The sequence below is a fragment of the Leiobunum rupestre genome, chromosome 11 (assembly GCF_980474605.1).
Source record: "Leiobunum rupestre chromosome 11, qqLeiRupe1.1.hap1, whole genome shotgun sequence".
In the NCBI taxonomy this organism is placed as follows: Eukaryota; Metazoa; Arthropoda; class Arachnida; order Opiliones; family Sclerosomatidae; genus Leiobunum; species Leiobunum rupestre.
The window spans coordinates 13,644,622-13,668,757 of NC_143394.1; the positions used below are offsets into that span (position 1 = coordinate 13,644,622).

The 24,136-nt window shown below is 35.1% G+C and overlaps 1 protein-coding gene across 2 annotated transcripts in view; it reads left to right on the plus strand.

Moving 5' to 3' along the window:
* Window positions 1–23,775, plus strand: part of LOC149921395 (lachesin-like) — a 162,396-nt gene extending 138,621 nt beyond the window's left edge. Inside the window, exons 6-10 of one of the 2 annotated variants that reach the window (XM_090163215.1) lie at window positions 3,206–3,493; window positions 14,300–14,368; window positions 15,279–15,368; window positions 21,352–21,438; window positions 23,547–23,775. In XM_090163215.1, the coding sequence (XP_090019341.1) occupies window positions 3,206–3,493; window positions 14,300–14,368; window positions 15,279–15,368; window positions 21,352–21,438; window positions 23,547–23,614 (602 nt within the window). In that variant the 3' untranslated portion in view covers window positions 23,615–23,775. The remainder of the gene's footprint in view (window positions 1–3,205; window positions 3,494–14,299; window positions 14,369–15,278; window positions 15,369–21,351; window positions 21,439–23,546) is intronic. The other variant, XM_090163216.1, reaches the window with a different exon arrangement.
* Window positions 23,776–24,136: the final 361 nt, after the last annotated feature.

A 24,136-nucleotide genomic window follows, 5' to 3' on the forward strand; every position in this document is an offset into this window, starting at 1 on the left:
TTCGAATAAAATAACTTAAACGGCTGTTTACTTTTAAATCGAGATAGCTTTTAACCTTTCATTCTAAATAGAATACGTTAAATATATTTTACGTGTAACCTTTCAAGCGCGACGTGAATAATTTTGTATAAATCTGTAGAAAAACCAGGCGAAAGCGTCGAATAATACCTTCAAAATCCCTCCTTTTTCACCATAGTCTAAAGGCTGGTTCACACGGGCAGTGTTTTCCTGATTTTCTCTCTTTTCTCGTTTTACCACCTTCTCCCGGTGTTCTGGCGCACGGGAAAACGACTGTACACACGGACAACATTGCCCGGATTTTTCCGCCGTCAGCGCTGCCGGTAAACGAGAAAACGGAGAAAAAAATGTTGAAATATCTCTACTTTATTTTCCCGGTTTTTGAATCTCTTTGAGTTCGACTAATCAGCGAGCGTTTCGCTGTCACGTGATATAAGGAGCGATTTTAAAAGTCTTTAAAAGTAGGCTTAAGAATTATTGCGTCTACCACGTGACGGCATAACGCTCGCTGACTGGACGAGCCCAACGCCCCTCAAAAAAAGGTTATGCGTTTCCTCGTTCCCCGACAGCGCCCGCTGTTATAAAATCCGGCAAATTTGGTCCGTGTGTACAGTCGTGTTCCTGCGCGCCAGAACCACGGGAAAAGGCGGTAAAACAAGAAAATATAGAAAACCAGGAAAACACTGCCCGTGTGAACCAGGCTTTAGACTTAAGATCCTCGAGCAAAATCTTTCCAAAGATCCCAAAAAAATATCCCCGTATATTGCTTAGGGCAAATTCCATGGTCCTTCACGAAAAGGTTGAAGAGGATAAGTCCGCGCTTAAGTCGGCTCTGGCAGCAAACAGGCGAAGAGGCGAGCAAACAAACGGTGGCAAAGATAGCGCTCTTGGTATAATTACCGATCTCTCTTTCCCCCTTTCGTTTAAAACCAGCAATTGCAGCCGACGAAGCTACTTTTAAAGGAATTAAAAGATGGTTAAAGTGGCGGGCAACAGAGGGCGCTCGTGCGGCAATCGCGGCAAACCGAGTAAGATGTCAGCGCTTTTTGAGACTCAATCGAGAGAAGGTTCTTGAGACAATTAAGAGAGGTGGAGATTAGTAATAGGCTTGCCTGCTTCCTCTTTCTTGGGAGAAAATGGTTTTGAAGCCTCAGGAAAGGGAGCCTTATAATCCTTTCGCTTTCAGTTTAAGAACATGAAAAGAAAGATTGAAAAGTTGCTTTTTTATTTGAATTTTATTTGATCTGTTTTTTTGGAAGCTACTAATTATGGTTGAAGAACTTTATTTAAATGAATTATTATTTTAAGTAGGTAAAGCTAATTCGCATACTTGATTAGGAATACGTTTTCATGATACGTTTCACCAAATTTATGGATTTTATATTTTAATGAAATATTACATTAAGCCGGAATAGCTTGAGGTATTTGCGTATTAATTTAGGAATACGTTTTTATAATAAGTTATGTATATTATATTTTAATAAATTATTATGTTCAGTGGGTTTTTGAAATATGGTTTAACTAACCCTATGCAATTTAATATTGAAAAATTAAAGAAAAGACCACTATTGCATAATGAGATTTTAAAATATTTTAATAAAAATAATTACACACGACTAGTTGTGAGATTAAGAAGCTTGTTTATAATTTTCACAATTTTAGTTTTTTAATAGTCCAAAATTTCCAATGATTCTCTTTGGTTAAGTTTTATATAATTGTCTTTTTTGCAGATTATTTTACATGCGTCAAACAGTATAGAGTGGCTAGGAGGAGTAGGTTTTATAAGTTTTTACATAATTTTTGTCCTCATTTAAGCGGAATTTAAAATTTCGTTTTGTTTGGCCAATATAAATACCTTTACATGTACATGTAATTTTATATACAACATAACTTTCAGATCTGGGACTTTTCTCTTTTATAGAGGCTAATGATTTAATTATTTTATTACAATGTTTTAAAACAGATTTGACATTACAATTGCTTAGTATATTACCGCCTTTTTCAGAAACTTTTTTTATGTATGGGATGACTGTATACATTTTTTATTTTTTATCGTATGAAATATTGATATTACTGTTTAATAAATGTCTACTTTTTACTTAAAAATTTCGTCCATATGATTAAATTATCATTATAACCTCTGTAGCTTTGATAAAATGTATTTACTTGGTCAGACAGGATTTTGAAGGCCTTGAATATGTATTAGTGGAAACCTATTATTTTTTGGGATTGGGGATGATATGATTTTTCATGTGGGGATCATGATACGGCGAAAGATTTTCTGTAGACTGACGTAGATATTTGATTGTGTGGGTACTTGCATATTTTATTTAGGAATATGTTTCAATGGTAAATTTATCGATACTATTTTTTATGAATTAATATCGTAAGTATAGCTCTAGCTTGAGGTATTTTCTTCATAAATTTCGTTGACTTTTAATGATTTTAATAAGTGTTGTTTAATTTCCGGAAAAATAAAATGCGGAAAAATTTCCAGAAAAGTTTCCGAAAAAATGATAAATTGAAACATAAATAATTTTTTAAGGGTTTTTAATGTTTTTAACATTTTATCGATATGAAATGTCTAATAACAGTAAACATACTACAAAACATTAATAGTGTTACATTGGTAATCAGTTTAAAGCTAGGCTAGAGGTTTAAATTTACTTTTAGATTTGAAAAGATGAGTTGAAAATGCCCCTTTATTTAAATTTGCAAATAATATATTAGACTAATCATGGAATGAAAACTTTTTTTTTGGAAAAATACGGAAACTTTTCCGGAAAAAAAGCCTCGGTCATTTTCCCAAAAAATTTCCGAACAGAAAATTTTCCGCGGAAAATCCTAATTAGAGCCTTGGCCAACGTTCAAAGAGAAAAATCAAGCGATATTTGTAAAAGATTGACAAATGTAACGTCTTAGAAAAGCGAAGATAAGTATGTTGAAATCCACACTTTCGATTTGAATCAACTAGATGTCCCGGAATTCGGAACCATAGCACCAAAAATTTAGCTTGATCTTCTTATTTATTTTTGACGTCTCGAGGGTGGTCGAACGACGTCGTAACGAAACCACTCTAGCAAAACGTTAAAAGTCTTCCTTCGTTTTAGGATCTATCCATCTTAACTTCGAGGGTATATAGAAGTTATATAATGTTCCGACTTCTTCCCTTTTCTCCCTGTCACAGTTAGACCGAAAATTCGGGTCCCAAATCAACTGGTGGGATCTGCCTTGAACACGGACGTCACTCTGGAATGCATTTTGGAGGCGTCGCCGAGACCGCTGACGTCTTGGATCCGAAGCGACGGCGCTCTGCTCCTCAACAGCAAAAAGTTTCATCTGACAGAAACCGAAGATTCGTACAAGATCATTATGCGTCTTCGCATCACCGACTTGACGCAGAAGGATTTCGGCTCGTACAAGTGCGTCGGCAAAAATTTACTCGGCGAAAAGGAAGGCTACATTCGCCTATACGGTAATAATCACTCCCGTCTCTTACGCAACGCCGTTCGTATCTAAAGTCCCGTGGGTAAATGAAAGCGACCTCCGCCGTTGTATCCGCGAACTCTCTTTCTCTCCGCGTTACCCGAATGGTCTCATTAGCAAAAGTACGTCATCTTTCAAAACGGCCGTTTTCAAAAACGCTTCCTTTAATTCAATCCTGAACCTTAAACATAACAGAATAAGTCCATTTAGGCACTTAAAAAATACACTAAGGTGGGCGCTCTCGGTAACTTGGTAGTACTTGCCGGTGCTTGTAAACTAGGATTAAGTACCCGTCCTAGGTAACTCCGAACTCGCGACGTTCCACAACGGCGCTTTTGCAGATTTTTAAACGATTATCTTTAACGCCGTCCTTAATAACGGCCGTTCAAAAATGGGAAAGGGCGCTTTCAAGAGTGGACCACTTTTTCCCTAATTATTTTCGCCGGAAATTTATCGCTCGTTTTACATAAATGTCCACATACCTAGTATATACTTAGTTGTTTATTAGACGGCGTTTTTTTATTCACCTAGGATATTACTTTTAGTAAACTGGGCCGTTTCAGACCTTCCCAAATATCGGTCTTCCTACTCTCTATGTGAACGCAATTTACGCTTTCGAAAACACCTTTTTTTTGTCTAGAAATAACCGGAATTCCGAGAATGAGGAGGTTCGTCAAGACTTTAAGACTTCTTTCTGTATATTTTAAATGCAAACTAGAAACGTTTACTTAAAGGGGAACGGTCAAGCTTTAACCAGTTAGATAGCCCTATAGCCCATTACAAACCAAAATTTATGGCGAAAACCGCATCAAAAAATATTGAGTGGTTAATTTTTAATAAAATAAAGACATTTCGGGAAATCGAAAAGCGCGCGTCCGCCGCGACACCTGCTGAGAGGTCGGTGAGACAGAAAAACCACGTAAAAGCGTGCGCCGCTGAAGACGCGAAAAATTTGTTTTGCACGCGCGGCGCGTTCCAGTTATAAGAGACCTAAGCCTAAATTACGCGATTTTAAAAGTTAGGATAGTTCGCAAATCGCTCATACGGGGTTAGGGGCGCTGGCGGCAGCCCCTAAGATGGTGGCGAAAATTCAAACCCAAACACCCGGCGTTATTTTTCGTTTCAGCCTTTTGGGCCAAAAGCTATTTTTTCGAGACAAAAAAAGGTACGTGTTAGTATATTGAATATCTTGATACAGAAATAAGGCCATATTTGGAAAATCTTGGCTGTTCCCCTTTAAATACTAATCCGTCTTTATAGCTGGTACAAACCTTTATTATTATGTACTTACGACGTTAGTTATATATTCAGATTTGAGATTATAGAAACTAAGTAAAGACGGTCTTAAGCCTGTTGATATGGAATTAATTATTACCATATTTCAAAAGGACCAGGAATAGTGAATGTATTATAACTAACATCAAAGAGAAATAAACCTTTCGCTATAGGGAATTAAACTTAGGTCACTTTTAAACAAATTCATTTAAATTCTAAAACACTTACGCCATTGGCTAAACGATACACGATCAATAACATAATTAGGTACTGAGAATGTTCGAGGTCCGTTAGTATGATCTTCTACTCAACACTTATTTTATCTCAAACGGAAGCATTTTCTCAATTGTAAAGCGTCGTCTAAAATCGGCCGTAAGGATTTTTTCCTTAGAGAAAATGATTACAATTAATCACTTAGAACTTCAGAAATTCAATTAAACTATTAATGTATTTCGTGCAACTTTAATTAAAGCTAATATTTACTATTCAATTAAATTTTTAATCATAAATTTCAAAATATGAAACAATAATCATATTTAAATCGCTTTTAAACTAAAACGTTGAATTGAATTAACACTAGCAGAGACACTGATAAATTGAAACTTCGAGCAGTAAAATATCTTTGATCAAATTCTATTAAAATATTTATCTTTGTAAGTTTGCAACTAAGTACTTGCTCCTGTAAACGGGTCGACTTATACGTTCTCAATAATCTAAATAATGTACGACAACTAAATGTAATAAGAATTGGAAATATTAACATTTTAACGACTCTATAGTGAAAGGCCAAAATAGATGCATTATTTAAATTATTGCTTTATATAACTATAATTGGTATAATTTGCGAAAGTTAGAGGAATTTAAATAGAAAAGGTAAAATTTCCTTTACCTTTTAGAAATGTTCTTCCAAAGCAACGCTTTTAGTTTGGGGTGTAAAAGGTGAAAATTAATTCTAAAGCCGAGACTAGATTCTGTTCTAGCGCTTTGAACATTATGAAGTCCACATGCAACAGATCACATCCCCGAGGCAAATAAGTCAGACTAACTGGATTCGTAGACACTCGCCTTGAATTTAATGACTAAGTAGCGTTATAAAATGCATATGCACTACATTTATTTAACACGGTCTTATCCTGTGTTAGAATGTATTTCTTTATGATTAGGGATAATGAGTATGCACCAGTAAGCGTGCTTCAGATCCGAAGACGTCAGTATTAGAGAACCGACGAGATTCCGCTCTGATTTGATATTTTTAACAGAACGAGCTTTCTTTTCGAGCATAAGTTGGATTGAAAGCAACGTCGAAAATAATCTCAATCTAGTCTCCCTCCCGTAAAAGTAGGTTCATGCTTGGTTATAATAAACCAGTGTTGCACAGCTTGAAATATTTATTAAAATGCTACATTTTTAGGGCTGCGCGAGTACTTGAACCTAATCGATTACTCGTCATTTTTTTAGTCGAATACTTGAACTCGACGTCGAATAAGTAATTGGAAAATACTCGTCGATTATCGAGTACCAAAAAATTGCATAGTCGGGTACCCGATTACTCGAATAAGCTGCTCAAAGAGGGGTTTTTGCAACTTTTTGAGGTGGCAATAATAAAGGGTACCTACAAAATAGCAATAACTTCTAGCATCGAGTGTGGTGGACATGCTATAAATGCCCTTCAGACCACGTGACTCAAAGACAAAAAGGCAATAGAATTGCTGAAATTCTAATGGACAAACTAGCAACAATTATACTAAAATTTGATACATAATATAGCTATAGAAAGAAATTGTAGATAATAATTTTGGTTACCTTATTAAAGCCTAAAAAAAGCAGAGAGCTACAAATTTGGATGAAATCTCTGTAAATCGGTAGGGCAAGAATGAAGCAAAATAGTTAAAAACCCTCAAATAGGTCGCCACGCTTGCCTAACCAAGTCCAAAACCCATACGAAAATAAATCGGCCCACTGTCCAAATTTGGATCCCACTGCAATCAAGACAATTCGGTTTCTATCAAATAAATCAATTCACCTATAATTGGAATTTCATACATTGTTATGGGATCAAATATAGTACATTTTGGCAGGAATCTATTTAAGCCATGAATATTCAACTCTATCATTAGCCACGGTATACTCCGAGAGAACGGGCGGTGGAGCCTTTTTTTTAATATTTGAAGTTATAAATATTTCTAGAACAAAATACAAAAGAAATTAATGTAACTCCAGTCCTTTGAAAGCGATTCTATCGAGTGCCTGTGAGGTTTTTAACAAATTAAACATACAAACTTTCTCTGCAAAGCTAAGCCTCGATGATAATTAAGAAGAAAACCTGAGTCAGTGTTTGGAATATTATTAGTATTAAATAATAATAATTTTATTATAATAATAACTATTCTAATATTATTAAATAAATACCTGAATCTATATATAATGCAACAAGGAAACCTAATCATAACTAACTGCTTATAAATAACAGTCAAGTTGTACTTCGACTACGTCACTTTAAATTGGTTACGCCCCAGGCGTCGCCGGAGGTGACTTAGGGTATACCAGTTAAATATTCATGGGTTAAAGATAATCATGATTTTGGATTGAAATTTGGAAGTAAAATTTGCATCTGCCCAATTTTGATACAATTTTCGTAAGGGTGTAAAGTCTCATATTTTCTTTTGCTTGTATTTCATTTAAAATAGTTGGAGCATTTTTTTCCATTATAAACATTAAAGGCAATATAACCTTAGGTAATTGGTGAGGAACACCAACGTTTGCAGCTCTGGCCGCGCTTGCCTTTGGCTTTGAAAATGTTTGGCGCCACTGTGCAAGGAAATTTGTAAAATTAAAGGGGTCTTCCATAAAAATTGCTTTGCAGGTTATATTCCCTTAAAGAGGTGCTCAGACTTTAAAATTTTATTACAGCCAACTAGTTTTGAACGTCCGTTGTATCAACTAGTTGCAACCGACCGTTGTATCAACTAGTTGCAACCGACCGTTGTATCAACTAGTTGCAACCGACCGTTGTATCAACTAGTTGTGAACGACCGTTGTATCAACTAGTTGTAAACATCAGTTGTACCAACTAGTTGTAAACATCAGTTGTACCAACTAGTTGTAAACATCAGTTGTACCAACTAGTTGTAAACATCAGTTGTACCAACTAGTTGTAAACATCAGTTGTACCAACTAGTTGTAAACATCAGTTGTACCAACTAGTTGTAAACATCAGTTGTACCAACTAGTTGTAAACATCAGTTGTACCAACTAGTTGTAAACATCCGTTGTACCAACTAGTTGTAAACATCCGTTGTACCAACTAGTTGTAAACATCCGTTGTACCAACTAGTGGTGTTCACTTTTCTATTCATACCTCTGCAGATAAATGGTTGTAAATTTAACTTTGATGGTTCGCTATAGTTAAAAATATGTCCACCCGAGGTACTAACGGTACTTGCCATTTGCAAATGCTATGCTATTTCAACTCAAAGTTACAAACTGCATGTATACACGATACATTTTTTCTTAGAAGCAGAATAGCATTAGTTGAAATCAAAATTTGTTGGATATATGAAAAAAATTGGTCCCTCGAAAAGTGGGCTAACATTTGCTGTCCAAGGTGCGTTCATACTATATAGCTTCAAAAGTCAATTAGTCCCGCTAATTGGCAATGAATTAAGAAGTGTGAACATAAAACGTTGGTAGACGTTTTAGGGGACCAACAGGCGCATGTTTTCGGGTAGGTGACCGATTTTGGTGTTGACAATTGGTTCGAAATATACAACTATTTCAAATTCAACTAATGAAATTAACGCGGGAGCTTTGAAACCTTTTACCCGTTATTTGCTTACTATCTAACATTGCTATTATCGACATTAATAATTTTGACGCGGAGAAAAACATTAAAGGGGAACGGCCAAGCTTTTCTAAATATGGCCTTATTTCCGTATCAAAAGATTAACGAGACGTTCAATATACTAAGACGTACCTTTTTTGTCTTGAAAAAATAGCTTTTGGCCCAAAAAGTTGAAACGAAAAATAACGCCAGGTGTTTCGGTTTGAATTTTCGCCGCCATCTTAGGGGCTGCCGCCCGCACTCCTAACCCCGTATGAGCGATTTGCGAACTATCCTAACTTTTAAAATCGCGCAATTTAGGCTTAGGTCTCTTTTAACTGGAACGAGCCGCGCGTGCAAAACAAATATTTTGCGTCTTCAGCAGCGCACGCTTTTACGTTGTTTTTCTATCTCACCGATTTCTCAACAGGTGTCGCGGCGGACGCGCGCTTTTTGATTTCCCTAAATTTCTTTATTTTATTAAAAATTAACCACTCAATATGCGGTTTTTGCCATAAATTTTAGTTTTTAATGGGCTATAGGGCTATCTAACTGGTTAAAACTTGACCATTCCTCTTTAAATACTTTAATTTTTTATGGTTTTATTTTATGGAAACACCTATTTTACTTTGAAAGTTCTATAATCTGAATATCCCTTTAAAGTTCGCGGCAGATTATGGCTAGAGGTCAAGGGGTCACTATAGGGTTTATTTTAACCCATCCTTAATTCAATATAAAAATCTAATTATCATTGAAATGGGCAATATCGAGCAGCGTATAATATTTCCGAGTCCGCACTAGACTAATAATTTACGACAGAATAGGCGTCATAACCGTTTCATCTCACTTTATACCTTCGAGAAATCGTTTTATTTATTCGTGAACGAGGGGGTCCGAAAGGTGCCACCCCGTATACCCGAGATCAAGGAGCTCCCGGTAAACAAAGCCATGATGAATTGCAAAATAAAGAGATTTCCTCGGCCCACCAACACAGCGAAGTGTATCCAGAAAAAGGAAAAGATCAGAAGATTTATTGCCCAGGCTATCGATATTTTTTTACTCAGCCGACGATACATTTATAGAACTTTATCTTCCGCGTATTTTTTTCACAAACCTTTATAATTTACATAAAAACTCAAAATTTTCAGAGATAAAGATACAGAGAAACCGACCTTTTTACTTTGAAATCTAAACTTGTTCTTACAAATTTATATGCTGATAAGGGTACGCTGGCAGGACTAACATGGTTCTTGATTTATTCCAATTATATATTTTTAAATAAAGTTTTAATATAGCTTTTGACTTAATATTTTAATATAAATTAATAAAAGTTACATTAATTTTCAATAAATTTACATTAATTTTCAATAAATTTACATTAATTTTCAATAAATTAACATTAATTTTCAATAAATTAACATTAATTTTCAATAAATTAACATTAATTTTCAATAAATTAACATTTATTTTCCATAAATTTACATTAATTTTCAATAAATTTACATTAATTTTCAATAAATTTACATTAATTTTAAATAAACTTACATTAGTTTTAAATACATTTACCTGAATTAATGGCTTCAAAAGTCGCTTGATGACTTAGGCCTCAGGTGGTGCCTTGGGTATTAGCCTAGCTAATTATTATTATTAATATTAATATTTTGTTTTGAAATGAAATAATCGATTTTGGATCTCTTAATTTAATCTTTAGTTAAAGCTTAATTGTTATTTAAATAAGCCATCCCATCTATAGGTATAGTTAATTTTATTTTTAATTATGTTTAGAGGGTCCAAATAGATGGCGCCAAATGTAATATTAGTTTAACCAGGTATTTTCCTCATAAAAGAGATCGTCGATTACAAAGTTTTATTTTGTCTGGCCCATCTTGTTTATATTTAAAATATAAACGAAGCTTTTCCCCAAAACTTATTTCGCTCCGGCAAACCCTATATAGGCGAATAAAATTGAGATTCCGAACAAGGGATAGAAGAGAATTTTCGATTTTGCGGACAATACTTGGGCCATTCAGACTCGAATGTTGGGGGAGCGATTTAAGGTTTCTGTGAAGGGTGTAGTCCCGCGAGAGTGGCGGGCCCTTTTATGACATCGTCAACCTAGAAACTCAACTTCAATTGGCTCGGAGAGTGGACTTTTAAAACCCGAATTGTGAAGCATTGGAGCCTACAATAAATTTCAATGCCCTTTGAATATCATTTCCCAACTATTCATTATTTATTTTCCGCCATTATTAATCACTGGCGTTTATTCCTATAATTAAATTCAAATTTTACTGGCATATAACAATAAACATTAAATTAGGTTGAGTTTAATTAAGCGTGCATGCGTATTAATGTTTGTTGAAAATAGCTGGTGATAATTTGGAGGGGAGGGAAATGTTTTATTTTGATACCCCAATTTCAAACAGGCAAATTTGCACTTGGGCTATATTACGATAGGATTACCCCCCAAAGTAAGCTCATTGTGTTGCTAAGTACAGCTTTTGGTCATGCAAATTACGTACAGTCAGAGCCACAGGTATAACGAGGAGTGATAGGTCTTTCGCATGTTTGCACTAAGCTCAGAGAAAACTCCCTTTAAAAAGATAAGGGGCGTTTAGACTGTACAGCTTTTAAACGCCATCTAGTTTTCAACTTATTGGCAGTGAAATAACCAGAGTGAACATCAAACTTTGGAACACATTTAGGAGTACAATTTGTTCGAGATATCCAACTATTTTAAATTCAATTAGGTGAAATTATACTAATACGTAACGTCTCTAACTTCGGAAACCTTTGACCCGTCATCTGCTTACTAATATTTACATTTTATGCAGGAAACAGTATAGCAGACGATATTAAAAAATACAAAAAATTCCATTCACCTTCCTGTGAACAATTATCATACATTCGCAACCCACAACAATGGGATATAATCCCTATTTTAGCCGAGAGGTTGTTCACTCCGCGAACTCGGTGTACACTGTCGTACCTCTGACTGGGCTAATAAGAGTTCGTGAACTCTTTAAAATCCGTACCTTTAACAATACTAAGTACGCGAACTCGGTGTACTGGTCATCCGAGAATGACTTACCCCTCGATTTTAGCGGAAAGGTGTGAGATGCGTATGGTGCCGAATTAATTGGTACATCGGATTTGAACCACTAATCTAGCAAAAGTAAATTAACATAGTCTGAGAGTTACTTTATTTTATCTCTGTGATAGAGGTGGGACCCTGCAGGCAAAATAAAGGGTTTACCCCAAAAATCCACCGACACACGGGTGGGTATGAAAAATGTAAACCCTCTTTTTATTGGCATTTTGAGGTGGAATCTACTGCAATTTCTTCCTAGCCATGAGACATTGCTCAGCTTAAAAATTCGAATAACATTATATACTTGAAATAAATGCTCCACCTAGTTTCATTATATGTTCGGTAGATGGCGTTATAGGTTTTCTTATTTAATAAGATCAAGCGCAGATAAACATAAATCTCTCAACTTACGGACTTTGCATTTAATCTTACAAAGACACAGTTATTTTATATATAAATTAATAGTTTTCTGTCCAATCGTTAGCCTGTGGAGACGTATTATTGGCAACAGAAAATAATTAAAATTAAAAAGTCGCCTGCTATTTAGTTGATGGATATTACGGCAGATGGCGCTATATTTCGTAAACTCGAAGCGTATATTAGTGGCAGATAATATATTTATTACAGTCTTTTAATTTTTTTTCCACATTAATGGCAGCATAAGTATCATAATATACTAATTTTCTAATGATAGTCAATTTCACCATTGACCATATAAATCTTATTAAGTTAGGACTGATTACTCTCCGCCAGTGGTTAGTTTTGGTTATGGAGCTTAAGAAATCTATTTGAAGGAACAGACAATGCTCTTAAAAATATCAACACTTTAAACGGTAAAATAACGTTAACTTTGGCCAAATAATGATAAATTACTTAATCGAAAATTTAAGTTGATTATTGAATACACACGTATTTATCGTCACCACACTAATCTGGTAATACGTTCGGCAAAAAACCTAATTTATACCTCTCTTTTTCTAGGGGTCAACAGTGATTTCAGGTATACTTCAAAGGTTAAATGAAAAGAATGACTATAAAATAACCCAAATTTCACTTACCATGGTTGTGTATTCTTTTAAAGGGAAAAATAAAACTAGATAATATATTATTTCAGATAATAAAGGAATACCTTTTATTTCCGAAATCGTAATTGTACTCGTAGAAAAAAGGTTTCTTTAAAGGGAGTGTGAACTTTCATATTTACGGTCAGTCAACGAATTTCGCATTATTGCCATAAGGTTTATCAAAAGCTAGTTACGTTAAAAAAACAGTTTTTTTGCCATAAAAATTAGTTTAGTTTCTATTATCTTTAAAAAAGTTAGAAAAAATAAGTTATATTAAACTATAGACGAAGATATTTTATCGAAATGCGAAATGCACTTAAAGTCGATCTAATTGCCTCCACTTTTATCCAATTTAGTCTTCGAAGAAGGCTTAGCGGGAGGTTATATTTGTCGATCTCCAAATCTTTCTTAGTGCAGCAACAAGAAAAGTAAAGCCATTAATTTTAAAACCTTAGATCAGTACCGCTCAACAGTATAAAATACTTATACAACGCTCAGAGAATCGAGAGAGAGAGAGAGAGAGAGATAGAGAGAGAGAGAAGATTGTCGAGCAAGGGTCATTTCGTAACAACAAAAGTACCTAAATTGATGGACACGCTCGTGTTCGTTTAAACAAGGGATTCATTCGTATCGCGCGTCATGGAACAAATCTGGGTTACAAAAGAGATCCCAGTCTAAGCACGCCGGGGCAAGACGGGGCGGAACGGGGCGGTTCAGGACGGGCGCGCCACGGTCGCTTTTCTTTACCCGTCTCCTCCTTTAGTCGTAAAGTCCCTATCGATAGAGTTCGAAGTCCCCGCGAAATAAACCCGGATTAAATATCTGCCGCTCGAACGGGCAACTAGGTAAGTCGAATTAATGACCGACTAGGTTATATAAAAGAGAAAATTTTCGAAAGGAATTGTCGTCGAGTCTTGAATGAAAGGAGCACGTTGTCGTAGTTGAAGCGAGAGCGAGGCGGATAAGAGAAAAGGACACGACGGCCAAAGAGGACGACCACGCTCCGGCAGGAACTGGCTCGCACTCCTTATCGCCACTACGGTTACGATGATTTGTAACGAGGAAACCACCGAGCCATGATTAACAACTACAATACCGAACGTCGAAAGAGAGAACGCCGCGGATAACAATGCAACAAGGAAGATAGCGTACAGGCATTTCGCCTTTAAAGCGAACTTCCTAGTTGGGCCCATTAAAGATCGCGTTTCTAGCGGGACACGCTCGCTTCGTCCGATCTCTTCGCCAACATCTCCCCTCTTTAAGATATACCGTGGCCAATCTATAGTTGGACAAGGCGAGAATCGAATTGCAATTAGGAGGGGCTCCCGATTCGCGTCGTTTCGCTAAAGTTGAGCTTTATCGGTTTTGACAACTACATTGGTGATCTTTGCACTTCGGGGGGGGGGGAGCAGGAAGGATATGACGGTATCGATTTCGACGTCAATTTCGGGCTTAAGGCGCGATAGCCGTCACTCGTCATCTCAACGCGACGCGACGAGGGGAAGCAGCCCCCTCTTATTTTTCATTTCTTTCATGTAATTTCAGAACTTTCTCCTCCAACCATAAATCCGAAACCAACGTTAGCTTACGATCCTTTCGTCTTGAAGATTGGTGGTGGGTAACACTGTTTCAAAAAACCATGTTTGTCTGTCTCTATCCGTTTGGTCGCTGATTTTGGAAATTCCGTTTTACCAGTTACCTCCAGCACCATAAATCCCCCCCGTCTGGTACCAAAAATACAATCCAGGCAAAATATACGTCTTTCAAAAACTATCACCAGAACCGTACGTCTAACACGCGGAAAATAGGGAATAGAAAAACTTATAAATTCTAATGAACTTATATATGACTATTTTTTAATGTGATTTGTTTTCCCAAAAGAAAACTAAAATATAAATTTAAAAAATAGATAATTATAAGAAAATAAAATTACCGCTATAGAGGACATTCTAAAAAAGACATTTTCTAAACTTAGAACAATTTATTCCATAAATATTTCCCTTTTGCACAAAATTTCAATAATATTTAAATATCTTTTCGTAATATTAGCAGGTTCTAATAAAATTTCTAAAAATAAAAAGAGTTAAAATTCTAAATATTTTAATACACTTTTAAACCCGGCCACCGGTTTAAAGGCATTAAATTCGCTTGATGAATTAGGCCTAAGGTGGTGCCTTTGGTATTAGCCTGGCTGATTATTATCATTTAAATTTTTTGAAACTATATCTTGCCTAGATTATTTTACCAGGCCACCATTTTCTTTCCCAGTTTAACTATGATGGTGTAATTAATAAAAATCCTAAACTCAAACTCAAAATGTATTTATATTAAAAGTGATATAGCACACAGCACATGCATGGTATGTAAAAAACCCCGTAGAACTGTTCCAATACGTCTGTCTTCACGAAGTATTATATTCGATTACAAATATTAGATTTTGATTAGAGTAGATTAATAATTACATTTTTAAATCCAATTTTGTACGCAACAATGAGAAACTGTTTTTTGTTTGTTTATTTTTCAGATGTTGGCAGCTGGAGAAATAGCTCAAAATTAGATTTCGGAGTCTCAGGTACCAATTCTTTGCTGGAAGAGACACAAGGACTCGTTTTAGGTACTGCACCAAGTTTGTTCTAATGATTTGGAAATTTGGACACCCCTGCTTACATGTAAAAAAATCCTCTAAAAAAAGATAAAAGATCTAATACGGAAACAATGGCCAGTGTCCGACCCCTTGATAAAAATTTAAAAATAATGTTATGGTTTCAAGGGATAAAGATATGTGATGTACATTTGTGGAATATACACATTCGGTTGTCCACTGAATTTGGTACGGTAGGATACACGAAACACGTGGTTGGACAATACTAATATTAATTTCTTAGGTACGCCGTTCCACAGTTTATTAAATTCCAGATTGATCAAATATTTATAAATATTTAGATTCTCCAGAATTATTTAGTTTTTAAATATTAAACGTTTAAAATACGTCCCCAGCGGCAAAGCTAGTCTTGTATTACTTTCTACCGTTTTGAGTTCCGAAATGTTTAAATAATATAATTCTTAATATTTATCAAAAATGTATAAAAAATAGCTTAAATTATCACAAAATCAGCCATCTTTAATTCGTATTTACTCAAAAACCCCGCAAGTCAATTTTGTCCCTTATTTCGGTTTGATAAGTATACAATTAAGTCTGAAATAAATTTGCAGACTTTAAAAATTTAGTGAAACGGATTTTTCAATTTGTTAAAACTATTTGAACAAGTAACTCAAATCTGGGCAAAATTTTGTTTATTTTTCAAAGGTTAGAAACTGAAAGTAGACGAAATTATGATAATGGAAAGTAAGCATAATGGCTGGTTTTCACTAGGGCAAACGCGTTACGACCGAAAAATACACGTTTGGTCTAAAACAATACTTTTCGGCTGTTTATGCTATAGTGAAAACCAGTCCTAATACAATTTTGTTTTTGCTCATCGTTTGACAAACGAAAACCAACCTTAGGGGAGAACAGTCACCAAAACCAAAATTTACGAGGTTTTTTTACAGACAGATATAAAATATATTAATAATTATGTCCCTGAAATTTTATAGTTATTGGAAAAGTATTTAAAAAGTTACGCTACTTTTCCCGCAACCTACATCAAACGGCTCCAAAAATTTCAGAAATCGCGGTTGAACCTACGTGCAGCGCCAAAAGAATGAAGCGGCAAAAATTTGACAAAGGGCGGCGTGTAAGGCATATTAAAAACACGATTAACTTCAATCTACCAATATAACTAGGTTAAAAAGCCTAGGATAATATGGTAGGAGACCACAGTTCGGACCGAAAAACGATAAAACCGGGGGAAAAATATTTCGTTCACGAGATGGCGCTGCAGGTAGGTTCAACCAAGCGGTTCTGAGATTCTCGAGTCGGGGGGAGGGGGATAAAACACGAAATTTGGTTGCTTATAATAAATCAAATACTGGCAATATTAACATGAAATGTTTTGTATAACCATTTTCGGACGTCCTCTGTTCATTTAAATGGTTTTTAACCAATTTTAGGGTGGTGACAGTTCTCCTTTAAGGAATATAATATCTTTTATAAAATGAACGTCGATCTCAACTGACTGGTTCTGTTATAAGGGTAGATTTGGTTCGATTCATTCGCTACCCAAGCTAATCTGATAACCAAATGAAAATATTTGGCTCAGTGTCTCTGAAGTAGATGAAGTCAAAAGAATTAAATAAACTAAAACGTCTGCTAATTGCTGTCAATAACTTGTCAATAGTGCGTGCAACAGCTAGCGGTTCAGGTTATTCAGGTAGTCAGTCAGACCAGGTCCATCTTCTATTTTGATCTCCCCAGCCATCTGATTAAACGATCTGAACTGATCTGCTAAGATTCATCACATCAAATTGAGTTTACTGAACCGTTACCATATAATCTTGTGAAAAGCAAATTAAATTTAACAATTTTTTAATTTTAAGATTTCTTAAGATTTTTTCGATTTACAATGATTTTATGATTTTGAAAATATCACGGATTTTAAAATTTTTCATTAAACATTTTTCCGATTATTATGAATTATTTTTTTAATTTCCAAGATTATTATGAATTATTTTTTTAATTTCCAAGATTATTTTCGATTTTTTTAATTTGAAAGATTATTTTCGATTTTTTTTAATTTGAAAGATTATTTTTGATTCTTTTAAATTGAAAGATTATATTTGATTCTTTTTTAATATCCAAGATTTTTTTTGGTTATTTTTTATTTTCCTAGGATATTTTCAATTATTTTTAATTTAAAAGATTATTTTCGATTATTTTTTAATTTAAAAGATTATTTTCGATTATTTTTCAATCTAAAAAATTATTTTCGAAAAAATTTTAATTTTTAATATTATTTTCGATTTTTTTTTTAATTTGCAATATTTATTTCGATTATTTTTTAAATTCCAATATTAATTTCGATTAATTTTAAATTCCAATATTAATTTCGATTATTTTTTAAATTCAAATATTATTTTCGATTATTTTTTAAAGTCCAATATTATTTTCGATTATTTTTTAAATTCCAATATTATTTTCGATTATTTTTTTTAATTTCAATAGTTTCGTCAGATTTAGTAATAATTTCGGAAATTTTTTAGATTTTTGATTTTAAGAAAAAAAGTAACTGATATCTTTCTTAATGTACACCAGACTTATTAAGAGTTTGGCCCCTTGGCTATAACCAATTATATTCTTTAATTATTCCAACATTTCGCCAACTCTCGCCAACTCTCGCCACCGTGTTAATGTTACCGATGACAATACAATAAATACTGAAGGGTCGTTACAAAGCTTTCATTAAGTAGATCATAGAACGTTGCTTAGATTGGATCATCCCAGAAGCTAGCGCGTTTAGATCGGACATTAGCAAACCACCGATTCAAAGCACCGCTTTCGATAAACAAAGGGGCATCCAACCGCCCCATTCAATAAGAAGACTGATAAAAGTAAGAGATTGAAATTCGAGCGAACTCGCTCAGGAAATTCCAAAACATTCGAGCTTCGAAGTCAAACAGTATATAGCGGGGGGAAAGACGTTAAAACGTCCAGATTCCGCGGAAGCTCTTTCACGTTGTAATTAAACCGAGATTTGGGTAAATGGAGCTCTTTCCGCAAAAGGAATTTACAAACACGGTGCGCCGTATTCGGTGTCGAGGAACATTTTCATACTTAGGTCGGAGGCGTGATTCGAAATTTTAAACGCTTTCGCTCGGCTAAAGTTGGCGGAGAATCCGCGAAATAGAGGTTCGCGGGTGCGAAATTCGCCGCGTAGGCCAAAAACACATTTGATACGCTACATCAGCTGCCTAATCACCTCGATAGATTTTCATTTAAAACTCGCGGCTCGCGTCTGGAAATACCGGGCCTTGGAACCTTAAAGTCTTAAGGCCTCGATCTCGCGAGCGGGGAAGTTCAGAAGGCGCGCGACCTCCGCGAGAAAAGAGGAAAAGTCCGAGGGGTGGTCCGTAATCTGGCGCCAGTTAACGGTTCGTCGCTTGGCGAACTCGTTTGGACTCGCGAGAAGCATCTTCGAAAACATCCCTCCGACAGAAGCGACTCCTCCAGACACCAGCGGCCTTGTTTTGCCTCCCCTCAGAAGTGAAACGTTAAAGGATCTCGTCAAAAACCGTCCCTATATACCCTCGAAATAGTTTTGGAAAACGACGACTCGTCTTGGGGCTACTGACATAATCCCCGTTATTTGGAGACGCCAAGCTCTCTAGAAACCAGACTAGGAGATCAAGGAGCTATTAAAACTTATTTGGAAAGATTTAGAGTTTAATTGTCTGGAAAAGGACCAAATCATGATCTTAGTTGTATGATTTCAGATTTACATATTTAAATATTAGAACCGTACGATGAAAGATTTAAAGATGTTATAAATGTCATATTTGCCTATCTGCTTTGAGATAATGGTCATTGGTTTTGGTATGGTTTGTATCGAAATCGAGAACAGCGTTCGTATTTTTATGGTAGCTATAAAATAAGAGTCAACTGCGTTAAAATGAAGTTGGGAGGTTAGGTTAGATTTTAGTGGTTAGGTTAGGTAAAGTGGGTTGAGGTAGGTTGGGTAACGTAAGGGGGTTTGGTTAAGTTTAGTTATTTAGGTATCTTGAGGATGATAAAAGTAGCGAAAAAGTAGATTAGTCCATTAAGAAAAGGGATAAAAAAGCTAAACCCTAAACAAATTTGAAGAAATTTAAATACTTACAAATAGTTCGTACCGATAGGTCTTCGAGCAAACAAAAAAGACGCGAAACTCGGACCAAATAGATCTTCGAGTGATAAACTAAATTAAATTAAATAACGGTATCTTTCCAAGAGAAAGTAGTTTACGTGGATTTTTAAATGAGATTAAGTAGAATTCAAGATGTGGACACGAACCATATACATGGCTAGTTTATGAAATAAATGCCCAAAAGACAGAATTTTTTAGCATTCACGCCTCGCAGCCAGAGTGGTTTGAGTCTATTTGATCGATTCCCAAATTATCAAACGGGTCCCATTTGATCGAATTGCATTTGATCGAACGAAATTTGATCGAAAGCTACTGTAGGGTAAAACTACTAGTTTTTGGGAGTAAATCGAAAAGGCAACGGTGCTTACGCGCCTACGGCGCGCGTACATCAACCTAACCTTACCTTACCTAACCTAATCTAACCTAACCTAACCTATTTATATTTATCAAAAACAACGGGCCGTTATCGTCGATGTCATAAAAAATTCCATCATATAGTGTATAAAGTAAAAATATCTTCATCTTTGTGGCTTAATACAGTTAAAGCAATGAATTATTCCATCATTATTCCTTCTGCACTTCATATTGACATTCGGTAAAATAAAAACATACCAACTGGTACTATAAATACTTTTGAATTCGATCAAATAGTATTCGATCATTTGAAGGTTCGATCTTATGAAACAAATGACAAATGGGATTCGATCAAATGGGATTTCGTTCATTTGAAGGTTCGATCTTATGAAACAAATGACAAATGGGATTCGATCAAATGGGATTTCGATCATTTGAAGGTTCGATCTTATGAAACAAATGACAAATGGGATTTCGATCATTTGAAGGTTCGATCTTATGAAACAAATGACAAATGGGATTTCGATCAATTGCAACGTATAATGATCGACTGTCGATCACATATTTTTCGATCAAATAGAACAACACCGCCAGAGTAGCTGGGTTCAATCAAACTCCATTGTGATTCTCCTTTTTGGTTAAAGCAGGGCCGTCTTAAGGCATGGGCTAAGTGGGCTACAGCCCAGGGCCTCCAGCCAGTGTGGGGGCCCTGGAAAGGCCATCCATACCGCCTCTACTCTAGGGATAAGGGATTAGTTAATTAAATATTATTTATACTCATTTAACATTAGGTATCTTTTAGTAACGTCTAAAGTAATTTGACTCATCGCCACATCGCGCATCATACGGTACCAACAATTTCTAAAACCTAACAGCGAGTCACTGTCAGTAAAAATCTTATTTTCAGTAGGACTATGTTATACTTTTGAAATTAAAAGCTTTGGTTTGATTTTTGTGTAGTTGAATTTAGACAACGGACATACAAAGGCTGACCGTTGAGGATCGCAAAGGTCTTAAGAAATAATTTAGCCCCTGGCCCCAAAAGGTCTTAAGACGGCCCTGGGTTAAAGGACTTTATTTTATCGAGTTCCTCGGGTTTCTCTTAACAATTTACTGACTAATCAGTAATTCCGCGTCTGGTAATGAAATCGTTCCAGTTACCGGCCACCTGAATTAATGGCATCAAAAGTCGCTTGATGACTTAGGCCTAAGGTGGTGCCTTGGGTATTATATTATTATAAATTTTTCCATAGAAAACGTTACAATTGATAAAAAATATAGAGCAAGCAAATAACTCTCTGTTAATTACGTTACCGAGCGTCTTTTTATTTTTCTTAATATAACCTAGTACTATTTTCTATCATAAAAATGCACGAGATGTTAAGATATGTCATTCATCTTTCTCGAAACGTTTTTATATCGCACTGATCACTAATAACTTGTTCTCCGGCTTTCTTGTAGACAAAGGCCGAAGACAAACGAACGTACAAATCCATATTCACGGAGACACCGTGAACCCGGTTCAACGCTCCACCGAAAGCGATTCTGGTAAGGTCCTGGAAGCTCTCCACCAACAAGCCACTTAACAATTTGTTAGTGTACTCTGGTCGTACGCAATTGAGAGATACTAGCATCGGCAGCCGGAGGCACACGGCGCTCGATGACCCCGACAGGGAGAGAGAGGACGCGAAAAAAGAATGATGAGCGAACGACATTTAGGGTCGCGCGGCTTAAACAACTCATTCCCTGCCTGGATCCCTTCGTCACTCCGATCACGAAAACCTGGCTAAGCTTTCGAAAAACGCTTAACCCGATTCGCGGTTCTAGGACCCACTAATGTTTTGCTTTCTTTATACCAGGACGAGGTAATTGAATGAATGAAGTCATTTCAGTTGGATAGCAACTAATATGTTTCTAGATGACTTTAAAATTAAAAACGCGTACCATCTAGGGGGCTGTTCACAAATTACGTAACGTGGTAGGGGGAGGGGGTTTTGGCAAGCGTTACGAATTGTTACCTGGGGGGGGGGGGGAGGGAAGGTTCACTAAAATGTTACGTAACACATCTTATTTTTAATATCGTAGAATAAAATTTTCATCACTTTCAGAAACAGTCGCAATTATTAAATTTTCATTGGTTTACATAAAAATACAGTTGTAATTTCAAATGTAAATTACAAACAACAAAATGTAGTACCTGGTCTTATTGTACTTTATTACCAGCATATTAGTTGTTACGTACTATAATAATATAAGGGGGGGGGTCGATATTTGTGACGTAATTTAAGAAGAGGGGTCTTTCCATTTGTTACGAGGGGGAGGGGGGGAGTCAAAAAAGTTGTTTTTCTGCGTTACGTAATTTGTGAACAGCCCCTAGCCAGGGTGTTCTAGGACCTTTTTTAGGGGGTAATTACATTTTCGCCAACTCGAGTCAAGGAATGGGTGCTGGCGGAACGATTCCGACCTACTACAATAAGGTCGTTTACATTTGAAATTTAATTTTTGCCAACTCCATTAAAATTGGCCAATCTCTCTACAGTTAGATCGTTTACAAATGAAATTTAATTTTTGCCAACTCCATTAAAATTTGCCAATTTCTCTACAGTAAGATCATTTACATTTGAAATTTAATTTTTGCCAACTCCACTTAAATTTGGTAATTTCTCTACAGTTAGATCGTTTACATCTGAAATTTAATTTTTGCCAACTCCATTAAAATTTGCCAATTCTGCAAAAGTTAGATCGTTTACATTTGAAATTTAATTTTTGCCAACTCCACTAAAATTGGCCAATTTCTCTACAGTTAGATCGTTTACATTTGAAATTTAATTTTTGCCAACTCCATTTAAATTTGCCAATTCTGCTAAAGTTAGATTGTTTACATTTGAAATTTAATTTTTGCCAACTCCACTAAAATTGGCCAATTTCTCTACAGTTAGATCGTTTACATTTGAAATTTAATTTTTGCCAACTCCATTAAAATTTGCCAATTTCTCTACAGTAAGATCGTTTACATTTGAAATTTAATTTTCAATATAACGTTTACCTATTTCCGGAAATGATCTGCCGTATTTCTCATCTATAGCATAATTATCAACCGGAAATACATCACGCGAAAGTAATAGTTTCCAAATCGCTCCTGGAAGCTACATTAAATTTCTTAAATACCCTAAAAAAATCTCATTTTCACATTTGACATTAATAAGGGTAGACAGTAAGTATTAAGCTTTGTAATTCTGGCCTAATGAAGTCTGCTTCGAGCTAGCCTTGGAAATGTATAGACTGTTTCGTGTCATCGCCACCAATTCCCCTCACCATGTCCGCCATTAGCTGGTTATTATGAAAATTCCTCACAAGTCTCCACAATCATTCTAAAGGCTTCGACATAATTTTAGCCATATTTAAAATATGTATTTTTGTTGATATGTAGATATTTTAAACGTTTAAATTTTAAAATCAAACCATAGAATACAGTGAAATAACGATATTTCCAAGTTCTGTTAATATTGTACTTAGATTGTTGCTATAGTTTAATAAATACAATATTAATATAGGTCACCTTAGCTATCTATATTTCTTCGATATGAAAATTATTGTGTGATTTTATTCTTCTCTAAACTCAAAAATGCACTAATTTATTTATTTTTTTATTCTAGCCTCAAACGTTATTTCCATATCTATCGGGTATATCATCGTAATAGTGGCGATATCATTAATTGTGTAAAAAAAGTGAAGAAAAAAACATTATTATATAAAAAAAACTGTAAATAATATAGAATGTAGTCGAGACAACGGCGGGAAAAAAGCAATACTTACCCAAGAAAAATAAAACATTCCAAGATATACAAAACAAAAAAAACAATTGCCAAATAATAAAGAAATTCCTCCCACATAAACACTTTACTTTTTTCGAACTCTTAAAAAAACGAAAAAGCTCGTGGCCAAAAATTTATGTATGTGTATAAAAAAAACGCGAAAAAACAATTTATCTTTTTTGTTAAGTTATTCGAACAAATTATTTAGCTTCATTAGAAAAAAAAATTAACACAAAAATATGGTGCGAAAAGAAAAATATTTCAAAGTTTAAACTTGGTTTTTGTTTGCTGCAAGAAAATTGGATACTTCGCAAAACGAAAAAAAATTTAAAAAAAAATGCTAAAACTGTATTCGCGAACAAGCAAATGAAAATAAACAAAACTTTACCGTGATGTAAGATATTACAAAGTAAATACAAAGTATGTTCAGA